Source organism: Bos indicus x Bos taurus, chromosome 4 (genome assembly GCF_003369695.1).
Source record: "Bos indicus x Bos taurus breed Angus x Brahman F1 hybrid chromosome 4, Bos_hybrid_MaternalHap_v2.0, whole genome shotgun sequence".
NCBI lineage: Eukaryota > Metazoa > Chordata > Mammalia > Artiodactyla > Bovidae > Bos > Bos indicus x Bos taurus.
The window spans coordinates 112,024,774-112,047,775 of record NC_040079.1 but is presented as its reverse complement, the minus strand read 5'-3'; the positions used below and the strand labels follow the sequence as shown (position 1 = coordinate 112,047,775).

The following is a 23,002-nucleotide window of genomic DNA, read 5'->3' as shown; positions in this document are numbered from 1 at the left end:
TTTATTTTGGCCTCTGACCTTTGTATTTTCCAGTACTTTGGCCATCTGATGAGAAGAGCCAACTCACTGGAAAAGACTCTGATGCTGGGAAAGTTTGAAGGCAGGAGGAGAAGGGGATGACAGAGGATCAGATGGTTGGATGGCATCACCGACTCAATGGACATGAGTTTGAGCAAACTCTGGGAGTTGGTAACGGACAGGGAAGATTAGCGTGCTGCAGTCCATGGGGTTGCAAAGAGTGGGACATGACTGAGTGACTGAACAACAACTGGCCTTTGAAAAAATCAAACTTAAAAGGCAGATTCCGGGGCCACGAGACACACACAGCTGACAAGCAACGCCATGCTATCTATCTGGTGCTCCTGTCACCTTTTTTTTTCTCCTTTTCAAGTTCCTCGGCCTCTCTTTGCCAAATCGTCTTCATGTCAAAGTCAAAGGGGCCCATTCTGGACTCGAAGTTGCCAGTGGCCTGATCTGGGTTAAACTCTTCATAAACCATGTAGTCAGGTATGGACACAGCAGGGACCCTGCAGAAACAAAGGAAAGGGCCCCGGCCAGCTGCTTAGGACCACCTCCGGATTCCCCCTCCCCTGCTCCCCCATCTCCAGCACCCGGTACTGACCTTCTCCAGGCCCCGCCCACCTCCCCCCACCCCTCATTTTCTTGGCTCCTCATTCAGCTAGGATAAACTTCCAACTCTTAGCTGGGGGAAAGGGGGAAGGGAAGGGGAAGAGTTGAGAGGGGAGGGAAGGGAGGGAAGAAGGGAGGGAAAAGACAGCAGGGAAGCGGGGAAGCCTCCGGGATGCAGGGCCCAGGAGAAGCTAGGCAGCCAGCAGAGCGCCAGGAAGGATGAGAGAGAAAAGGGCTGCAGCGGCAAGGAGGCTGCAGGCGGAGTGGCCGGGAGCGAAGTCAGAGGCTGGGGGTGCCGGGCTGGGCGGTGGCTGCAACGCGGGGGTCAGGACACTCACTGTCTCTGGTCTGCCGTCGGCGGCTTGCTGTGGTGGATGTACCAGTCTGGCAAGGAGTAGGCCACCGGCGAGCCCTTCGTGGTCCCGGGGGCAAAGTGCTTCAACAGATCTCGAAGGCAAAAAGACGTGGCGGTGACCATCACCGCCCCGATCCGAGCCTGAGCATCACCAGCCAGCACGTCCCCGCTGCTGACAAGGGAACTGGGCTTCCTCCTGAGCTTCTCTAACTGGGGTCGGGGTTGTGTGGGGGTGGGGGCGGGGGGCGGGGGGCGGACTTCAGGGTGTCCCTGGTTCTCACCTGCCAGCGCTGCCTGCCCAGAGAACAGCCCCTCCCTCTGCCCCACCACCTCCTCCTCCCATCCAAGCGTCCCTGGAGGAGGTGGGGGGTGTCGTTGCTCCATGCCAATGACTGTGGAGACAAAACTCATCGGGCTAGGGGGCCGGGGGGTCGCTTGCTGTCTCCTTTCTCAGCCCAGGAGGGTCTGTTCTCTGTCCCTACTCCTTCACACCCGGGGCATTTCTGGGGTAAGCCTCCAGGTTTCTGGTGGGAAGCGGGCACCAGCCGCTCTAAATCACGAGAGTAGGGGTCCTATTAACTGGTGTCCCCTTCAGAGCCAGGCTGAGAGGCACAGAGACTCACTCCAGCTCCCAACCCACCCACTTGCTGCCAGGTCTTCGTCCCCCTCCCCCAGGCTGGAGGCTTTTCACAGGGGCAGCTCAGGCAGGAGGTCGATGGGCCCCAGCTGGGAGTGACTGGTTTGCCTGCTAAGCAGGTTTTGCCTGCTATGGGGGGAGGGGGGGGGGGCAGTGGCCAATACTATTAGTAGACATTTGAAACTTTTTTAATACGTGAACTTTCATTGTTTAAATATTTCAAATGTAGACAAAAGTTCCCTCATATGGTATGAATTCCGCTATACCCGTCACCCAGATTCCCCAAACACCATGCTTCGTTTCCCATTTGCTCGTTCTTTCTCTCCCCCATTAGTATTGTCACTGTCTGTTGCTCATTGGGGGACCACGTGGGGTGTTTCCAGTGACAGTTATGACATAATCACAGTGCAGTGATCAAAATCAGGAAGTCAGTGTGATGCAATCCTTTTATCCAATTACAGATCTTATTCAGATTTTGCCAGCTGTCCCACTGATGTTCTTTTAGCCTAAGGCTCAGAGTGAGGAGGGGACCCTGCTTCTGTGCTTCACACGCAATGAGTCACACAGTCTGTTCTGGGTTTTGTAGCATCACAGCCCAGATGCCACCATCTGCCACGTAGCCCATCTTCTCCGCGACAACCTTCATGGAAGGAACAGCGGCCAGAAAGAGAAAGGTCAGCGTTTCTCAGGGTCGCTCTCCACAAAGGCCCGGCCGAAGGTGTTCCAGACGTGACTCCTAACCTGAGCAGCAACCTGAGTTAGGACAACTGAGCAAGACTTGCTCAGCGAAATCATGGATAAAGGCCGGATGTTTGTCAACATCACCGCTGACACTCATCAGCCTCTACCATGCAGGAGATATTAATATACCCCTGAGGGATGAGGAGACCGAGCAACAGGAAGCAAAGATGCTTCACGGGCAAGTGCAGAAGGGGCAACCCCTTCTTACCCCCCAGAAGGGTGACCGCAGTCAGTGCAGAGACAGCGACTCTGCAGTTAGACAGTGAGGCTGGCGTGGGAGTCACCCCAGGGTGGTGCTCAGGAGAAATCCAAAGAAAATCCCAGTCTGGTGAACGCACAGTCCAGTCGGTCTTTCCCATAAACGGCAGCATGTCCCTGAAGAGTCTGCACCCTGGGCTGTATCAGGTGACCTGGATGCCCTATGACCTTGGGCAAAATTCCTACACTTGACAGTAACAAGTGTCCAGATCACAGATGGCATCTGGATGTCCAGACGACAAGGTCACACCACCTGCCCACCGCCCCCACACACAGAAGCACTCACCAGGGCGGCCACCTTGCTTGGCCAGCTTCACGTACTCCGAGTCTGTCTCCTTCACCCAGTACCTCCGCAGCCCGAGCGTGTGCCCGCTGGGGGCTTCCCTCGGGTCGCTGAGGCCAGGAATCTGCGATGCTGGCGGGGCGTCCACAGCCTTCTCTGACTGCTTCACAGGAAGGTGGTAATACCAGTCTAGGGAAGAGGAGGCCCAGGGTCGGGATGTTACTCACGGAGCCCAAGCTGGCTTGGCCCCCTGCCCAGGAGACATCAAGGAGGCTGTCTCACCCTCCCCAGGACACCGGCAAAGGAGAAATTGCCCTCTTCTGAACACCTGTTACCTGATGCGTCTCCCTGTGGTCATGGAGTCGGCAGATCCTAAAGGCCACCAGCAGCAGCCACAGTGCCCAGCAGGAGAACACCCTCGAGGGGGCCGGCTGGCCTCTGCGCCCAGCTGCCCCGCTGTCCCAAAGCAGTGAGACCAGAGCCCTTCCCTGGGGGTCTTAGCCTCCCAGTGAGGTTTCCAAATTCCCTAATTGTCTCTCTCTCTTCTCCTTCAATCTTCCCTGAATTGGGACTTGACTGCATTTCTGGATATGTCAGGAAGTACGCATTCCTGATGGAGCGAGAAATGGCAACCCACTTCAGTATTCTTGCCTGTAAATCCCATGGACCCAGATGGGCTATATAGTCTATGGGGTCGCAAAGAGTCAGACACGACTGAGCATGCATCATGCACCCACACATTCCTGAAAGATCCAAAATCACTTAAACATGGGCAAGTCTCTGGACTATGGGGCCAAAAGTTGGCCAAGATTTGATCAACTTAGACTTTTAAAACACTGAGATTTCATGATAAAAACTCTCACCAAAGTGGGCATAGAGGGACCTATTTCAACATAATAAAAAGCTACTATGACAAACACACAGCCAGCATAATACTCAATGGTAAAAAGCTGAAAACCTCCCCACTAAACTCTGGAACAAGACAGTGATGCCCATTCTTACCACTTCTATTCAACATAGTACTGGAATCCTAGGCAGAGCAGTCAACAAAGAAAAATAAATAAAAAGTATTCAAACTGGTCAGAAAGAGGTAAAATTGTTATTATACACAGGTGACATGATACTATATACAGAAAACCCTAAAGACTCCAAACAAAAACTACCAAAAATGATAAATGAATTTAACCACATAGCAAGATACAAGATTAGCATACAGAAACCTGTTGCATTTCTTTATACTAATAATGAAATATCACAAAGTAAAAAAAAAAAAATCCCTTTTAAAATAGCATAAAAAATAAATAAATAAAATAAAATACTTAGGAATAAACCTGATCAAGGAGGCAGAAGACACATATGCTGCTAATTGTAAGGGAAATTGAAGATGATTTAAAGAAGTGGAAAGATATCCCATGCTCCTAGGTTGGAAGAATTAATACTGTTAAAAAGACCATACTACCCAAAGCAATTTACAGCTGTAACGTGATCCCTATCAAATTACCCATGACATTTTTCACAGAACTAGAACAAATAATCCTAAAATTTATATGGAAAATATTAAAAGATCCAGAATTTTCAACCAATCTTGAGGAAAAAGAAAAAGTTGGAGATATAATTCTCCCAGACTTCAGACAATACTACAAACCTACAGTAATTAAAACAATGTGGTACTGACACAAAAACAGACAAACCAATCAATGGGCTAGAATAAAGAGCCCCGAAATAAACCCACACACCTGTGGTCAACTAACCTTTGACAAAGGAGGCAAGACTATACAAGGGGGGAAAGACAGTCTCTTCAGCAAGTGGTATTGGGAAAGCTGGACAGTCACATTTAAATCAATGAAGCTAGAACACACTTTCTCACCACACACAAAAATAAACTCAGAATGGCTGAGAGAAAAATATGACATGACACCATAAAGCTCCTAGAAGACAGCACAGGCAAAACATTCTCTGACATAAATCATAACACTGTTTTCTTAGGTCAGTTTCCAAAGGCAATAGAATAAAAAGAAACAAAGGGGACTAATCAAACTTACAAGCTTTTGCACAGCAAAGGAAACTTAAGCAACATGAAAAGACAAACTATGGACTGGGAGAAAATACTTGCAAACTATGTGAGGGACAAAGGCTTATGTCCAAAATACACAAACAGCTCATACAATGCAATAACAACAACAAAAAGCCCCCCCAAAAAACAATCAAAAAATGGTCAGAAAAGCTAGACATTCCTCCAAAGGAGACATACAGATGGCCAACAGGCACATGAAAATATGCTCAACATCATCAATTACTGCTGTTGTTCAGTCGCTAAGCCATGTCCGACTCTGTGACCCCATGGACTGCAGCATGTCACACTCCCCTGTCCTTCACTGTCTTCCAGAGTTTGCTCAAGTTCACGTTCATTGAATTGGTGATGCCATCCAACCACCTCATCCTCTGTCACACCCTTCTCCTCCTGCCTTCAATCTTTCCCAGCATCAGCGTCTTTTCCAATGAGTCAGCTCTATTCTTCAAATAGCCAAAGTATTGAAGCTTTAGCTTTAGCACCAGTCCTTCCAATGAATATTCAGGGTTGATTTCCTTTGGGACTGACTGCTTTGATCTCCTTGCTGTCCAAGGGAACTCTCAAGAGTCTCCTCCAGCGTCACAGTTTGAAAGCATCAGTTCTTTGGTGCTCAGCCTTCTTTATGGTCCAACTCTCACATCTGCACCTGACTCTTGGAAACACCATAGCTTTGACTATTTTGGCCTTTGTCAGCAAAGTAATATCTCTGTTTTTGAATATGCTGTCTAGGTCTGTCATAGCTTTCTTTCCAAGGATCAAGTGTCTTTGAATTTCATGGCTGCAGTCACCGTCTGCAGTGATTTTGGAGCCCAAGAAAATAAAACCTGTCACTACTTCCACTTTTTCTCCTTCTATTTGCCATGAAGTGATGGGACTGGATCCCATTATTTTAGTTTTTTGAATGTTGAGTTTTAAGCCGGCTTTTTCACCTTCATCAAGAGGCTCTTTAGTTCCTCTTCACTTTCTGCCATTACAGTGGTGTTATCTGAGGTTATTGATATTTCTCCTGGCAATCTTGATTCCAGCTTGTGCTTCATCCAGCCTGGCATTTAGCATGATGTACTCTGCATATAAATAAAATAAACAGAGTGACAATATACAGCCTGACGTACTCCTTTCTCAATTTTGAACCAGTGGGCTGTTCCCTGTCCAGTTCTAACTGTTGCTTTTTGACCTGCATACAGGTTTCTCAGGAGGCAAGTCAGGTGGTCTGGTATTCCCATCTCTTTAAGAATTTTCCACAGTTTGTTGTGATCCACACAGTCAAAGGCGTTAGCGTCATCAATGAAACAGAAGTAGATGTTTTTTTAAATTCTCTTGCTTTTTCTATGATCCAACGAATCATCTGATCTCTGATCTTTTGCCTTTTCTAAATCCAGCTTGTACATCTGGAGGTTCTCAGTTCATGTATTGCTGAAGCCTAGCTTGAAGGATTTTCAGCATAGCCTTTCTAGCAGGTAAAATGAGCACAACTGTACTGCAGTTTGAGTAATCTTTGGCATTGCCTTTCTTTGGGACTGGAATGAAAATTGGCCTTTTCCAGTTTTGTGGCCACTGCTGAGTTTTCCAAATTTGCTGGCATATTGAGTGCAGCAGACAGACGCACATCAAAACTACAATGAAGTCATTGTAGTTTTGTAGAATGGTCATCATCAAAAAGTCTACAAACAAAAAATGCTGTGGGTGGGGAGGAAAGGGAACCCTCCTACACTACTGGTGGGAATGTAAATTGGCGCAGCCATTATGGAGAATACTATGGTGCTTTCTTATGAAACTAAAATAGAACTTCCATACAATCCTACAATCCCACTCTTGGGCATATATCTAGAAAAGAAGAAAACTCTAATTCAAAAAGATACATGCACCCCAATGTTCTTAGCAGCACTATTTACAATAGTCAGGATATGAAGACAACCCAAATGTCCATCAACAGATGAATGGATAAAGAAGATGTGGTGCATGTAATGGAATACTACGTAGCCATAAAAAAGAATGAACTAATGACATTGCAGCAGCATGGATGGACCTAGAGCCTATCACACTAGGTGAAGTAATCAGACATAGAAAGACAAATACCATGTATCACTTATAAATGGAATCTTAAAAAATGATACAAATAAACTCAATTATAAAACAGAAACAGACTCACAGACATAGAAAACAGACTTAATGATTACCAAAGGGGAAAGATGAGGGGAGGCATAAATTAGAAGGTTGTGATTCACATGTTGCTGCTGCTGCTGCTAAGTCGCTTCAGTCGTGTCCGACTCTGTGCAACCCCATAGACGGAAACCCACCAGGCTTTCCCATCCCTGGGATTCTCCAGGCAAGAACACTGGACTGGGTTGCCATTTCCTTCTCCAATGCGTGAAAGTGAAAAGTGAAAATGAAGTCGCTCAGTCGTGTCCGACTCTTCGAGACCCCATGGACTGCAGCCTACCAGGCTCCTCCATCCATGGGATGTTCATGTACACACTGCTATATATAAAATACATAATCAATAAGGACCCACTGTATAGCACAGGGGATTATACTCAGTATCTTTTAATAACCTATAATGGAAAGAATTTGAAAAAGAATGTATATATATATGTGTGTGTGTGTGTAACTGAATAACTTTGCTGTACATCTGAAACTAGCACAAACCACATTGCAAATCAGCTATATACTTCAATTAAAACAAACATACTGAGACAGAAGTCACAGCTTTAGTGAACATGTTTGCTAGTTTGACAGGAGCAGGACCGAGTGCCACCTCAGGAAGGCTAGATCGTGAGCAACCTGACCTGACACCCACCCCCCAGGGGGGCATCCTGGCAGGCCCTCCTCCCAGACGCTGGCCGCACCCTCTCCACACAAGCCCCTCAGCTTTCCTTTTGCTCGAGGCGGGAAGCAGGACATCCCGAGAGGTCAGACGGGAAAAGGGAGAAGCACCCTGAAGGGTTGCTGAACAGAGAGGCAGGGGCTTTGCCCTGGGCAACCTCGCGCTGTGGGAACCCTCTCAGGCTGCAGACTGATCGGGGGCTGAGTGTGGTTCCCGGGGAAACATCCAGCTGGGTCCCGCAAAACTGACGTGCGATGAATACAGATAAAGCGTGTGTCCAGTGGTTAAAAATCCGTCTGCCAGTGCAGGGGATGTGAGTTCCATCCCTGGTCTGGAAAGATCCCTTGTGCAATCTTGGAGCAACTAAGACCGTGCACCACACTACTGAGGCCACGTGCTGCAGCTCCTGAAGCCTGTGTGCCCTAGAGTCTGCACTCTGCCAACAAGAGAAGCCACTGCAGCGAGACACCTGCTCGCCACAACTGGGGAAGGTCCATGCAAGCAGCGAAGAGACAGTGCAGGCAAAATAAACAAATCCATTTTAAACAGTGTATGAGATTTCTAGGATCTGAGATCGGATAAAGACGAGGGTGGGAGGACAAAGCGGGATAAGAGAAGGCCAGCTTACTCTCTCACCTCCCTCCCCATTGATCTGTTGACCCCTACCTCCCCCAGAGAGTGGTCATGGGTGGTGAGCAGAACGGGCCTTGGCAGAGCCCTGAGGCCCCTCAGTGGGCACCCAGGACAGAACCCTGCAGGTGGCTTTGGTGACCACCTATGAGGGTCCCTGCCAGGAGCAAGAGGTGTCAGCAGGGGCCCAGGGACCTGCAGTTATCAGGTCCACTCATAATCCCACAGAGAGAAGACACTCGGGCTGTTGGCGTTCTGGTGACACTTTGCATCCGAAACTGATGAACCCACGTGTCCAAATATAAGAACAGACATCACAGCTGACTGAGAACTAGGGGAACAAAATCTAGAAGGGATGTGAAATTAAAAAGACGCCACTACCATGGCACAAGTGTCTCTAGAATTTAAGAGCTTACTGGAACCAGCTGTCCAAAATGCATGACAGTCAGGGTCTAACACAGGACCAGCTCCTGGCAGGTGCAATGGGTGATTTCCTGCGTTCACTTGGCTAGGCCACAGTTCCCAGACTGAGGTCTCCTGAGAAGGAAGGAATTCTGCCCCCAGACAGCCTTCCAACCCAGGACTGTAGCATCAGCTCCTTCTCGGCCTGCTCCACAACTGTGTGAGCCAGTTCCTTAAAATAAATCGATGTCTCAGTCAATCTCCCTTTCTCTTTCTACACACACACACACACACACACACACACACATACACACAGGCACAGATGTTGTTGGGCTCTGGAGAATTCCGAGTGATACAGCAGGATCACAGGAAAACAGGCTGAATAAGACGGCTTTACACAAGCACACACGGATTCCAAGAACAAGAAGTCGCCTTCCTCCACAGCTAAAAGTTAGCCACACAATTTCTACTTAGAACTAAAGCTGAGTTCACTGCGTAAAAAATGGAAAAATCTTTAAAATATCTGAACAACAATAATGAGATGAAAACTGTAGTGAAAACACAATAGAAGGAGAAGGAGGAAAGAGAAAGGGTGGGGGGAACCCAACAGGAAAGCTTTCAAGAAGTTTGCCTGACCTCAAAGAGTTAGTTTTAGATCCAGGAGGAAGGGCTTAGGAGCATCATATCTGATTGTCTTCAGCTCAAATATTTTCTTTCAGAGGGAAAGCATTCAGTTCTTGCTTTATTTTTCCTCTCTGTATTTTGATTACTAATTAATCCACAGAGAACAGTTTCTACATCTCATTACTGGAAGCTTCGGGCAGGAACTGAGCTCTGATTTGGTTGGCAGTTTATGATGGCGTGCCCTGCAGAGAGTCAGCACATGAGTCACTGTGAACCAACTGTCTCTCTCACACACACACACACACACGTGTGCACACACGTGTGCACACACACACACACACACACACGATTAGTACTTGTCTGGCACCAGATCACTCACGACCGTGTAGATTTCTTTACTGGCTCCCCTGTCCCAAGGAGCCCGGCTCAGAGATGACCATAGCGTGACTCAGTCCTGCAGTTCTCTGGTCTTTGAGCCATGAGAGGCAACCCAAAGGCAGGATCCTGGCAACCAGCCTCAGCCTTGGAGAACAGGGCAGCTTTTTGAAACTCTAAGCCTCAGGTTTCTCATCTGCAGACCAGAGCTAACAACCCCTCAGCAGGTTGTCCTGAAGTTCAATGTCAGTGTGACAGTGTTTAGCACACAGGGGAGGCTACGCAGTAGGGCGCTGAGACACCAGAAAACCAGGCTGAGAGCCCACAGTAGAGACTGGGACTCAGGCCTCCTGTGCCCCTTCCCCTCCATTCCAGCACAGCCACAGCCTCGTCAGTAGCGGCCACAGTAGAGCTCTGGGCAAGAAGCACGGGGAGACTGTGAAGGCCACACTCGGGCCCGCTGCCTGCAGTCCAACCCCTACCCCGCCTCTTCCAACAGAGCTTCAGGGCCCTCTTCTCCATCCTCCTACTCCAGCCCTTCACGAGATGTGGAAGAATAACAACAAAGTCAAAATCAGACCAGAGCAGCTAGGTCTTCTTTCCCTTCTTCCAACTTCACAATGAGAAGCCCACTGCAGTGCCAACCTCCGCCGGAGGCTTAATTCCTGTGTTAATCCGCTTAAAGCAGGAGACAGTTACCCTGGTTGGAGTCTAAATTAGGAGCAAGAGATAGGTGATCAATGAAATACATAAGGATGCAGCTGAAAATGAAAGTGTCCAAGTCAGCACACGGTTACTGATACAGAGAAATTTTCAGAGATGCTATTGCTCCAAGAACTGAGTAGCTCTAACAGCAGTGGGCCGGTACCCTGGCTTTCTTTTGTTGAAAATAGGGAAACAAACGAAAAAACCCCAGAAGTCAAGTTCCCCTCTACCCCTAGATCCCCACCTTGCTTTTAAGCCTTACTTCCACCCAGGGGCACAGGGGCAGTGTGTAGCTTTCTTTGATGGTACCCCGTGTTAGTCCTGTCCCCTTCCCACCGCCTTCTCCACACACGCATGCAGAATACAGGTGAGCCTGTCCAGTAGCAGAACAAAGGCAGATCTCCTCTCCTCTGGTCACTCACCGCAGGGAGCGTAGCGGCTCGCGGCCCCATGCAGCTCCTTGCTGGTATTCCTCATGCCCTGAGACACGCTGGGCCGGGTGTTCACGGGTGAGCCAGGAACCGTTGCCGGGGCTGAGCTGCAGAGGCTGGGTCCGCACCCCTACTCGGTCCGTCCTCCTCCACCTGACAGGTATGCAGGAGTCTCACCATTCAGGTAGTGCGCGCATGCCCAGGCAAGCCATCAACAGGAGCGCGTTCAGCCAGGGTATATGCATCATGGGCACACATGCAGAGTAGCCAGCAGGAGACAGCAGGTACCGAAGTCCCGCCCCGGCCCGGTGCTCCCCCATTTCAGGAGACAGGGGTCCCTCCCGGTCCCGACCCCACTGGCCGTCTGACCCCGCTCACCTGCCGACCTAGGGTCTGGATGGGTGCCACCTGCAAAGTCTGATACCAGTCTGTTCCCGCTGGCGGCTGAGACCAATCCCAAACTCCCAGAGAGGCGCGGAACTACAGCAACCCGCGTCGCCAGGGCAACGGCCTGGGCCAACCGGCGGCCGCGGACGGAGCACAGGCAGCCAATTGGCGCAGTGTGAGGGCAGGCCAATCGCGTCAGGGGCGTGGCTTGGGCGCCTACAGTCAACTGCCTGGGGCTTTGGGGTTGTCGAGGTGGTGGCGCCGGCTTGGCAGCGTGGCTGCTGGGGCGTGCCAGCCTCAGAGTTCTCCTGGTGAGACCTCCGCCCACCTGACGTCCTGGAAAACCCAACAGCGGTTTTCTTGTCCATCTCCGGTTTATTTAATACATTGTTAAAAAGAGGACGAGTAAGTACCTGGGGAAACTCAAAAGACAGCCATTTCTGCCAGTTGTGTATTAGTAGGAAAATTACTATGCACACGTCTTTCCTCATACGTTATTTTTTTCAGTATTTCTGGTTTGGAAACTTGGTTTGTAGTCCTTCTGTGATTCCACCAGCCCAGGCAGCAGTTGGAGCTAAGGTTGTCTTTTGCTAAAATAGAAAAATCACGATGTCTTAACGGTGGTCATTTGGCAACTTTAAACAAGGCGCTGCTTTTGCTACTACACAAGTTAAGCATTAGAAATCTAGCAGAAGAGAGGTGATGTAACCATTTGGTAGGGAGAAGAGAATTCTTGTGACAGGAATTTACTCTCACTGTGGGTTATCCAGCTCTCATATAATATTTTCAGGATCCTCAGCTGACCCAGTTTTGAAAGCAAGCAAGACATCACTTTTCAATGTCAAATGTTTGTCCCATTGCAGGTAGACATGTAGACTCTCACTAAGTATAACAGGGTTTCCTGTTGCATAAGTCAGGGCATTGTTTACCCAGGGAACTGTGCGCCAAGAGAAGGTGGTTTTTTAAAATAGTGTATCCTACTGATTGAAGCCATCCTGCCTAAAGAATATCTTTCTCTCTTCCTGAGCTTGGTTAACAGAAGAGAAGGAAACTTACTCAAGTTGACAGCCCTTTTTACTAGTTAAAATCATGATTTGAGCTATAATGAAGAATGATCATTCCTCAGAATAAAGTTCTGACTTTTGGAATGTGACTGAAATCACAAGTATTTGCAGGTGCCAAATTAAATAAGAACGTAAGTGAGCTGCTATACAAATGAAAACATGGCACAAGAAAAATCTATTGTGAAGATTTCTCTGTTTATTTGCTATACTTTAACACATATGATCTTTCTTTCATACAATAGCCCAGAGTTTTTAGAAGGATCCAGCCTTTCCTCATATACAATCTCACTTCATGTACAGATTTAGTCAGCAGTTTATGGAGAAAAAATATTCAATTATTTGTAGATGTTTGTTTAAAGTATTATCTCTATTTTATATATGGATAAATTCTTAGAGATTTGTATCTTACATAGATATTGTATATGATTATAAACTGTTTATGAGTTTTGGGGGAAGAGGAAAACATGTATTTGAGTATAAATTCCGATTTTTTAACAGCCCTCGGACCCTTCCTTCTTGCCTGCTCTTGGTTTGCTCATGTTGTTGACTGAAGCTAATATTTCTAAACTCCTAAGACACATCTTCAGGCTCAAGCCCATCCTTGTTTCATCTTCCAACCCAGTAGATAAATTCCTTTCCCTAAACATCATTCCCAGGAGACTCAATCCTCCATAATATGCAGCATATTCCTTAGACTACAGTTTCATAAAATGGGGGGGATTTCCAAATTTGGTGTTTTCTGTTTGATGATAATCATTTCAAGACAAATGCTTCCTTTTCGACACATTTATGTATTTCAGTATTAGGCAGCATTTTGGGTTTTCAGTCCAGTTGAAAACTGAGATTATCATCTGTGGAAACAAGATTATCATCTGTAGTTGGCACAGAATGAGACAGGATTTCTTTGTGTCCTTATCAGCATCTCCCCTCCATTATGTGTTAAAGTGATAATGATCTTTCTCTTTGGTAGAAAAACTTCACATTTTACAATAAATTTCAACAGATTACCTTTCTTAAGATGTAACAGTAAAATGTTTTGGAAAAGTGACAGAGTAAAAAAATATATGAAAGTAACAGAACAGTTTAAATCGTTTTAATTTAAATTCCTATAATGCAGGAGTTGGTGATGGACAGGGAGGCCTGGCGTGCTGCGATTCATGGGGTCGCAAAGAGTCGGACACGACTGAGTGACTGAACTGAACTGAACTGAATGCAACAATTTATATATAATGCTAAGGTAATTGTATTAGTTTTGAAGAAATACTTCATATTTGAAAAATAGTAAGGCCATTTATCATGTATGATTTATTATTGAAAAAGCTAAGTTGTTACAGGCTATCAGAAACCAATGTTTTTTAAATTTTTTTGGCCATGCCACTTGGCTTTCAGGAGAAACTCCCTGGACCAGGGGTGGAACCCACAGCCCCTGCATTGGTAGTGCAGCCTTAGTCACTGGAACGTTAGGGATGTCCTGGACATCTGTCTCCATGTGCTGCCTGCATTCACTGCCAGCCCTACTGTATGAGACAACTCCCAGTTTTTTCTGCCAGTTACAATGGGTTTGATCACTGGTGGGAGAACTAAGATCACAAGTGGAGCAACTGAGCCTGCATGCTGCAACTGCTGACCTGTAGACCTGCACGGTGTGATGAAGGTCCTGCATGCTGTGACCAAGACCAGCCAAATAGATAAATAAATATTTTTTAAAATAAACAGTTACAAATAGGTTGGGGTCTTCTGCCAAATACAAGCTTTGGGGTTGTGGTCTCAGTTCAGTTCAGTTTAGTCGCTCAGTCGTGTCCAACTCTTTGCGACCCCATGAATTACAACACACCAGGCCTCCCTGTCCATCACCAACTCCCAAACTCATGTCCATCGAGTCGGTGACATCATCCAGCCATCTCATCCTCTTTTGTCCCCTTCTCCTCCTGCCCCCAATCCCTCCCAGCATCAGAGTCTTTTCCAATGAGTCAACTCTTCGCATAAGGTGGCCAAAGTATTGGAATTTCAGCTTTAGCATCAGTCCTTCCAATGAACACCCAGGACTGATCTCCTTCAGGATGGAATGGTTGGATCTCCTTGCAGTCCAAGGGACTCTCAAGAGTCTTCTCCAACACCACAGTTCAAAAGCATCAATTCTTCAGTGTTCAGCTTTCTTCACAGTCCAACTCTCACATCCATATATGACCACTGGAAAAACTATAGCCTTGACTAGATGGACCTTTGTTGGCAAAGTAATGTCTCTGCTTTTGAATATGCTATCTAGGCTGGTCATAACTTTCCTTCCAAGGTCTCAAGTACCTCCTATTTCCAAACTTATAATGGCAGTAGATGAAATGCAAATAGAAAATAATTTACAACTCTGGAAGTCATGGGAGGCCAATAAACACAGAGGATCAGAGACGAACAAGAGTGAAAATAGGAAACTCTTCACTCAAAATAAGTCTGCCGTGCACAACCCTAAGTCACTGTAGAAACAAGCCATGGAAAGATGGTGACTCATCAGAAAATGAGTAATCTCCAGACAGATTTTATCTTTAATTCAGTTGCTTGAAAAGGGCTTTTAAAATAAGTACATACTTAAAGAAATAACTATACACTTCAAGACATAAATGAGGGCTTCCCTTGTGGTTCAGTGGTTGGGAGACCACCTACCAATGCAGGGGACACTGGTTTGACCCCTGGTCTGGGAGTATCCCACATGCAAGCGAAGCAACTAAGCTTGTGCGCCCCAACTGCTGAGCGCAAGTGGCACAGCTGCTGGGGTCCATGGGCCTTGGAGCCCATGCTGTACAGCAGGAGAAGCCACTGCAATGAGAGGCCCACACACTGCAGCTGGAGAGTGGCCACCCCCCACCCCAGCTCCTGGCAACGAGAGAAAGCCCACGCACCGCAACGAAGACCCCGCACGGCCAAAAATAAATAAAAATTTAAAAAACAAAGACCTAAGTGAAAGAATGATAATGAATTTAAAAATACGTTTCCAAGCAAAAGAAACAAAGCAAAAACAGGTAAACAAGAAAAGCAGAATCCAGGAGGGTCTTAACCATGTGGGGAAAAAAGCTCAAACTCACTCATCAGAATGCAAAAAGAAACTCTCCTAAGGTACCGTTTTTACAAAGGTATTCAATTGGCAAAGATTAAAAGGTTGATAATACACCATGTTGGTGAATAAGAGGAAAATATCATAAATTCCAGTGGAAACTTAGCTGGCAGAGCCTCTGGAGAGGACAAAGGCAACATTTATCAAAATGACAGACAGGGAGAGACGTGGACTCAGCGGTTCTTCCTCTGGCTGTGCGTTCTTGCAGATGCACTCAGACGCGCAGAATAACCGCAGCATGTGGTCAGTATTGCACACTGTTTGCAATAGAAAAATGCTCATCAGGGTAAACAGATTGGTGCACATTCGTTCACCGAAACCCTAGGGAGCCGTGAAAGAAAAAGATCAACTCAGAGTGAGTCAGAAAAACTTCCAAGGACCTTCTTTGGGGGTCCAGTGGCTAGGGCTCCATGCTTCCAATGCAGGGACCCAGGTTCAATCCTTGGTCAGGGAACTAGATTCCACTTGCTGAAACTGAAGATCTGTGTCTATGCCACAGCAAAGACCTATTATGGCCAGACAAAGCAAAACAAAACCCAAGATATATTTTTTCCTAGTATGAATTAATTTATTATGCTTGGCAGATTTTACAATATGTTTTTAAAAGATTAAAAACTCTTTGGAACTTTCATAAAACATTTACTGAGAGAGAAAAGTTACTACCATAAAATCAAAGCTATTTGATCAAACAGCTTTGATAATCAAATTATTTAAAATTTCTTTTTTCATCACCACCACCACCACCATCTTGGTCACCAAGATATATTTTTACCTGAAAACAGCAAAGTGTAGAACATGGTTTCTAACAAGTTTCCTTTTACTTTCAACAAAGTGAAGAGATGGATATATAGAGATAGACAGATGCACACATAAATTTGTACATAAGTATATATATTTTACATAAATATATGCTGGGAGGGATTGGGGGCAGGAGGAGAGGGGGACGACAGAGGATGAGATGGCTGGATGGCATCACTGACTCGATGGACATGAGTTTGGGTGAACTCCGGGAGTTGGTGATGGACAGGGAGCCCTGGCGTGCTGCGATTCATGGGACTCATTGGAAAAGACCCTGATGTAGGAAAAGATTGAGAGCAAGAGAAGGGGGTAACAGAGGATGAGATGGTTGGATGACATCATCCACTTAATGAACTTCAGTTTGAGCACACTCTAGGAGACAGTGAAGGACAGGGAAGCCTGCAGTCCAAAGAGTCAGACACGACTTAGTGACTAAACAACAGATCATATCTTTGAAAGAAAATGAAAATGGCACCATGGATGCAAGGAGAGTAGAGAAGTGATAGCTACCAGGCAGAAGTAGGTAAGTACTTTGCTATGTATCATTTTGCATCTTTTGAATTTTGGATCATTAGGTAAAAATTCAGAAATCTCGGGACTTCTTGGAATAGGTCTAGACTTTGTCAAGTTAAAAAGAAAATTAGTGTATTAGAAAAATAGCTCCTACAAATTTACCTTGAAATCAGCATTAAAAAAAGAAAGAAAGAAAAACATCAAAAACAAATTTAAAGGGGCAGTTTAGCGCCATCGTACAAATGTCAACAGGTGGGCCATCATGAGAAAAGGATGACGGTGGTGGAGAAGCAGCATTTAAAGCACTGATGGCCAAAATAAAAATCCCAGAATTGAAGAAATACACGAGCATGAAATATCGTATGCTTTTTTTCCTCCAAAAAGGAGAAAAGATTAAAAACCATGATCACAATGTGGTACAGTGGTGAAACTGAAGAACATCAAAGATGAACAGAAAACCTTGAAAACGACCAAAGGGAAAAGAAAAACCAAGTTGCCACACAGTCTGTCACACAAAAAAGGAATAAGGAGAGATGAAGATTAGGCAGGATTTTTATCCCCAACAGCCAAGTCCAAGACTATGGAATAGCATCTTCAAAGGACTCAGAGGAAAATAACTGTCAGCCTGCAGTTTTATGCCCCAAGTAAGCATGCTCATCATTCCAGCAATTCCATTCCGGAGGTTCACCCAGGGAAGCCCTTGTGGTGTGCACGGGACAAAGGCAGGCATTGAACTTTGATCGTGTTGCTAAAAAACCAAAAGCAACTGATAAAAGACTGGGAAAGTGAATTGTGATGTGTTGCCTGCCATTGCAGTAAAGAAGGAATGCTGCCCGACCATCAGGCCATCGGTCACTGCCGACAGGACTCACAGTGGAGAAAAGCAGGATGCTAGCCCTGTAGAGTTAAGGTGTATGTCAAAGGCATGATTTCAATGAGCCCAGACTCTTGCATCTTCCCATTAATGGAGAAGCATTAATCCATTAGTTCAGATGTGTGATTAGCAGTCATCTTTTGATATTCTACTACATGTTAGTCTGTTTGATTTTCAGCAAAATCCCCTATATATCTTAGCTCCTTCCTTACCTCTTCAGGACAGTTCCTCAGAGCTACCTGAGAAATTTTGTGTTGGTCTAGTCCTCAGGGCATTTGAGCTCAGTCACTTCAGTCATGGATGATTCTTTGCAACCCTGTGGACTGTAGCCTGCCACTCTCCTCTGTCCATGGCATTCTCCAGGCAAGAATACTGGAACATGTTGCCATGCCCTCCTCCAGGGGATCTTCCAGACCCAGAGATCAAACCCATTTCTCCTGTGTCTCCAGCATTTCAGGCTGATTCTTTACCACTGAGCCACTGGGAAAGCCCAGCCCTTAGTAAGGCCACTGAAAAAAACTTAACTTTCAGATTGTGAATTTGTCTGTCATCGACAGATGTATATGTGATAAAATACTATACAGCAGTTAAAATGAGTAATCTGAAGTGAGTATTTCTCAAGACCAGTAATCTAAGAAATCTGAGAGTAGCTTATCATTTGAATTCACAGCGTGAAAACATTTATGGATACATATTTATGTGGTAAAATATCAAAAACGTTTTGTATATCAATTTTCATTTTTCTGCAGGAAAGGAAGGAACGGAGTGGTGTTCTGGGGTCTTCCCAGAACATGATATTATGTTTGTGATATTTAATTTTTTGAAAAAGTATTGAAGCAAGCACAGTGAAACAGAGATTTCTTGTGGCAGAAGCATCGGGCCTGGAGGACCCTGGCATTTCGCGGTGTGTCTGGGAGCCGCTGCCGTGAAACCTTGTGATACACGCTCGGGCTGGGTGCTGGCTGGTGGGGAGGCCGCGTGCCCCCTGCCTGGGCGTCCAGCCATTGTGATGTGTCACAGAAGGTGATGCAACAGAAGAGCCGGGGTGCCTCCTCCAGGGTTAGTTCACTCACAGTTTCCCCCTCGAAGGAGAAACAGCCGAGAAGGAAGAAGGCAAAACCCCAAGCCAATCCCAAACCATTTTGTATCACCTCATGTTTTCCATCAAGTAGCAAAGAGGCTGCCAGCAATCAGCTACTCGGCTGGGGGAGATGAGTGGGAGACCCAACTCGAGGGGGAGCTCCAGGCTCTTCAGGGCTCCCTCTGAGGACGCCAGCAGCGGCTCTAGTGGGAGCGCTGTGCTCCCACAGCAGGAAAACCCCAACGCCAGTGGGTACGTAACTGCAGGGTGATCTCCTTAAGATTTAATAGTGTACATGTCATGTATCACGTGTGCTCGTCCCCCTGGAAAATAACCTTCCTTTATAGAGAGAACCTCTGAAGATTTCTCTGGATCCCAGTACTTTCTGACCTATTGTCTCCTTCTGTGGTAGAGGTTAATTACAGCAAGTGGGAGGGAAGATCTCCCGGAGGAGGGCATGGCAACCCACTCTAGTATTCTTGCCTGGGGAATCCCCATGGACAGAGGAGCCTGGTGGGCTACAGTCCACGGGAACACAAAGAGTCGGACATGACTGAGCGACTAGGCACAGCACACACAGCAAGTGGGGGACGAAGTTTGTGGAAGAGAAGACATTCTTTTTAAAGGAATGAGTCTCACCGGCAGTGTGAAGTTATGACTGCAACCTGCAGCCTCATGGGTCGATCATTTGTCAGTGGCCTCCTGCTCAGTCTCTGCCAGGTGCAAGGTCCAGCACCATGCTTTGCAAGTCTTTACATGGAGGGCGCTTGTTACATCCCTGGGTGAGAACTGACTACACGGGCTGTTAGTGGGTGTATGTTTTGAGCTAACAACTGTGCTTCCTCTAACTGGAAGAAGGGGAAACAGCAGGAAATCTTGGACCACTTGGATGGCTCCAAAACCCAAGCCTCATCAACTTTGCCCTTGAAGGCACTGCCTGCTGGTAAAACAAAACAGAGTAATGAAATAACCACCCCACGGATAACAGCTAAGGTTTAATGAAAAAGCTTAGTGAACCTTTGGTTAATGTTCATTTAAGCCAGTCCCTTGGGAGGGTCTTATGACCTTTGAGTAACTCTCTTTAGACAGTGGATCCCTCATGTGACCAGTGAGATGTGAAGGATGGTGGTTTCAAGATTTCGTGTCCTTTCAGAGGAGACTTTTGGGACGATCTTCTTCTCTGTTGCTTTTAGCACATGTCTACAACAAACCAAGACAGTGTATTAAAAAGCAGAGATATCACTTTACCGACAAAGCCCATATAGTCAAAGCTATGTGTTGAAGCAGTCCAAGCTGGGATTGGAAAAAGATTTCCAGACAGAGTATTGCAGAAAGGAGAGTTTATTAAGAACAAAGAACAGAGATAATGTGGGCACTGCAAGTGCAGCGGGTCAACCTCCTGACAGACCAGGGAGGGTTGACAGTTTTTGTGGGTTAATAGCCAATTTTTATAGCCTCAAGGCAAAGAAAATTCCTACAGGAAAGCTGACACTAGTTGATTGGTTGGGCATCTTTGCCTAACTGGGAATCAGGAAGCTTGTTAGTGATTATTAGGGGGCTTTTGGCAACGGTTACAAAGGGGCTTAGGTTCAGCTTCAGAGGTGACCTTGATTCTGGGCTCTGCTTCTGTGGTTTTGGTGCAAAGCCTCCCACCTATGGCCTGGGGGACAGGACTCAACACTATGATTTTTCCACTAGTCATGTACAGATGTGAGTGTTGGACCACAGAGAAGGCCAAGTGCTGAAGAATTGGTGTTTTCGAACTGTGGTGCTGGAGAAGTCTCTTGAGAGCCCCTTGGACTGCAAGATCAGGCTACTCAATCCTAAAAGAAATCAACCCTGAATATTCATTGGAGGGACTGATGCTGAAGCTGAAGCTCCAATACTTTGCCCACCTGATGTGATGTGAGGAGTCAACTCATTGGAAAAGACCCTGGTGCTGGGAAAGATTGAAGGCAGGAGAAGAAGGGAACAACAGAGGATGAGATGGTTGGATGGCATCACTGACTCAATGGACATGAGTTTGAGCAAATTCTGGGAGATGAGGAAGGACAGGAAATCCTGGCGTGCTGCAGTTCATGGAGTCACAGAGTCAGACACGACTTAGCGACTGAACAACAATAACAATAACACATTGGACAGACAATGGGCACTATTGCTTTCTGTAAGTGGATGAGCTACTTAGAGATTCTGTACTGGGTGAAATTAGGTGGCTTGTGCTTCAGTTCAGTCACTCAGTCATGTCCGACTCTTTGTGACCCCATGAACCACAGCACACCAGGCCTCCCTGTCCATCACCAACTCCTGGAGTCCACCCAAACCCATGTCCATTGAGTTGGTGATGCCATCCAACCATCTTATCCTCTGTCGTCCCCTTCTCCTCCTACCCTCAATCTTTCCCAGGATCAGGGTCTTTTCAAATGAGTCAGCTCTTCGCATCAGGTGGCCAAAGTATTGGAGTTTTAGCTTCAACATCAGTCCTTCTAATGAACATCCATGACTGATCTCCTTTAGGATGGACTGGTTGGATCTCCTTGCAGTCCAAGGGACTCTCAAGAGTCTTCTCCAACACCACAATTCAAAAGCTTCAATTCTTCAGCGCTCAGCTTTCTTCACAGTCCAACTCTAACATCCATACATGACCACTGGAAAAACCATAGCCTTGACTAGATGGACCTTTGTTGACAAAGTAATGTCTCTGCTTTTTAAAATGCAATCTAGGTTGGTCATAACTTTCCTTCCAAGGAGTAAGTGTCTCTTAATTTCATGGTTGCAATCACCATCTGCAGTGATTTTGGAGCCCCTAAAAAGAAAGTCTGTCACTGTTTCCACTGTTTCCCCATCCATTTGCCATGAAGTGATGGGACCAGATGCCATGATCTTTGTTTTCTGAATGTTGAGCTTTAAGCCAACTTTTTCACTCCTCTTTCACCTTCATCAAGAGGCTCTTTAGTTCCTCTTCACTTTCTGCCATAAGGGTGATATCATCTCCATATCTGAGGTTATTGATAGTTCTCCTGGCAATCTTGATTCCAGCTTGTGCTTCCTCCAGCCCAGAATTTCTCATGATGTACTCTGCATATAAGTTAAATAAACAGGGTGACAATATACAGCCTTGACGAACTCCTTTTCCTATTTGGAACCAGTCTGTTGTTCCATGTCCAGTTCTAACTGTTGCTTCCTGACCTGCATACAAATTTCTCAAGAGGCAGATCATGTGGTCTGGTATTCCCATCTCTTTCAGAATTTTCTACAGTTTATTGTGATCCATACAATCAAAGGCTTTGGCATAGTCAGTAAAGCAGAAATAGATGTTTTTCTGGAACTCTCTTGCTTTTTTCATTGATCCAGTGGATGTTGGCAATTTGATCTCTGGTTCCTCTGCCTTTTCTAAAACCAGCTTGAACATCTGGAAGTTCAAAGTTCACGTATTGCTGAAGCCCAGCTTGGAGAATTTTAAGCATCACTTTACTAGCATGTGAGATGAGTGCAGTTGTGCGGAAGTTTGAGAATTCTTTGGCATTGCCTTTCTTTGGGATTGGAATGAAAACTGACCTTTTCCAGTCCTGTGGCCACTGCTGAGTTGTTCAAATTTGCTGGCATATTGAGTACAGCACTTTCACAGCATCATCTTTCAGGATATGAAATAGCTCAACTGGAATTCCATCACCTCCACTAGCTTTGTTCGTAATGATGCTTCCTAACAAAATTCGCCCCCCACCATGCAATAAAACTTTCTCTGCTCCAAACTCCACCTTTCTGTATGGTCTGGCCTCACTGTGTGACCGGCACAGTCGGTGACAGCTTCACCCCCTTTTCTGAGCTGTGACTCAGTGCTTCTCCTGCTACATCAAGGTGCCTTCTGTAATTAATGAATGACTCATCATCAACTGGTTTTTATATGTTTTAAATAGAAATTTCAATTTGCTGTCTTAGAGTACTTTGTCCCAAAGCTCCTAGCCTTCTGTTTCAGTGAGATTAGTCTATTTTAGCCATTTTCTTTTTTTTTTTTTCTCCTTTAAAAAAAAAATCTTTAAAGTTGGATGTGGAAAGGTCACTGAAATCACTTTGTGAAACTCTTTGGAAAGATCTGCTGAGACCGGATATGCACTAACCCAGCAATTTCTGGCCCAACAGAGCAGGACCCCATGGTGCTTGTCCCAACGCCCCTTGTCCTCCGCCTGCCTTTTGTCTGTGGAAAACTTGAGTCAAAGAA

The 23,002-nt window shown here is 46.1% G+C and overlaps 2 protein-coding genes across 5 annotated transcripts in view; one reads left to right on the top strand and one right to left on the bottom strand.

The window, feature by feature from the left end:
* The window catches only part of C4H7orf57 (chromosome 4 C7orf57 homolog), a 28,789-nt gene extending 17,335 nt beyond the window's left edge, over positions 1 to 11,454 (bottom strand). Inside the window, exons 1-5 of one of the 2 annotated variants that reach the window (XM_027540230.1) lie at positions 11,345 to 11,454; positions 10,958 to 11,119; positions 2,908 to 3,093; positions 969 to 1,077; positions 373 to 527 (exon numbers count right to left, since the gene is read on the bottom strand). In XM_027540230.1, coding sequence (XP_027396031.1) covers positions 373 to 527; positions 969 to 1,077; positions 2,908 to 3,093; positions 10,958 to 11,012 — 505 coding nt within the window. In that variant the 5' untranslated portion in view covers positions 11,013 to 11,119; positions 11,345 to 11,454. Of the gene's footprint in view, positions 1 to 369; positions 528 to 968; positions 1,078 to 2,907; positions 3,094 to 10,957; positions 11,120 to 11,344 lie in introns of both variants that reach the window. The other variant, XM_027540231.1, reaches the window with a different exon arrangement.
* A 141-nt stretch (positions 11,455 to 11,595) lies between these two features.
* The window catches only part of SUN3 (Sad1 and UNC84 domain containing 3), a 46,956-nt gene continuing 35,549 nt past the window's right edge, over positions 11,596 to 23,002 (top strand). Inside the window, exon 1 of one of the 3 annotated variants that reach the window (XM_027540228.1) lies at positions 11,596 to 11,758. Coding sequence is in view for 2 of the 3 variants with exons in the window: in XM_027540229.1 (XP_027396030.1) it covers positions 18,917 to 19,038 (122 nt within the window). In the remaining variant the exon portion in view is untranslated. Of the gene's footprint in view, positions 11,759 to 13,613; positions 13,655 to 18,431; positions 19,039 to 23,002 lie in introns of those variants that run through there. The other 2 variants (XM_027540226.1, XM_027540229.1) reach the window with 2 other exon arrangements.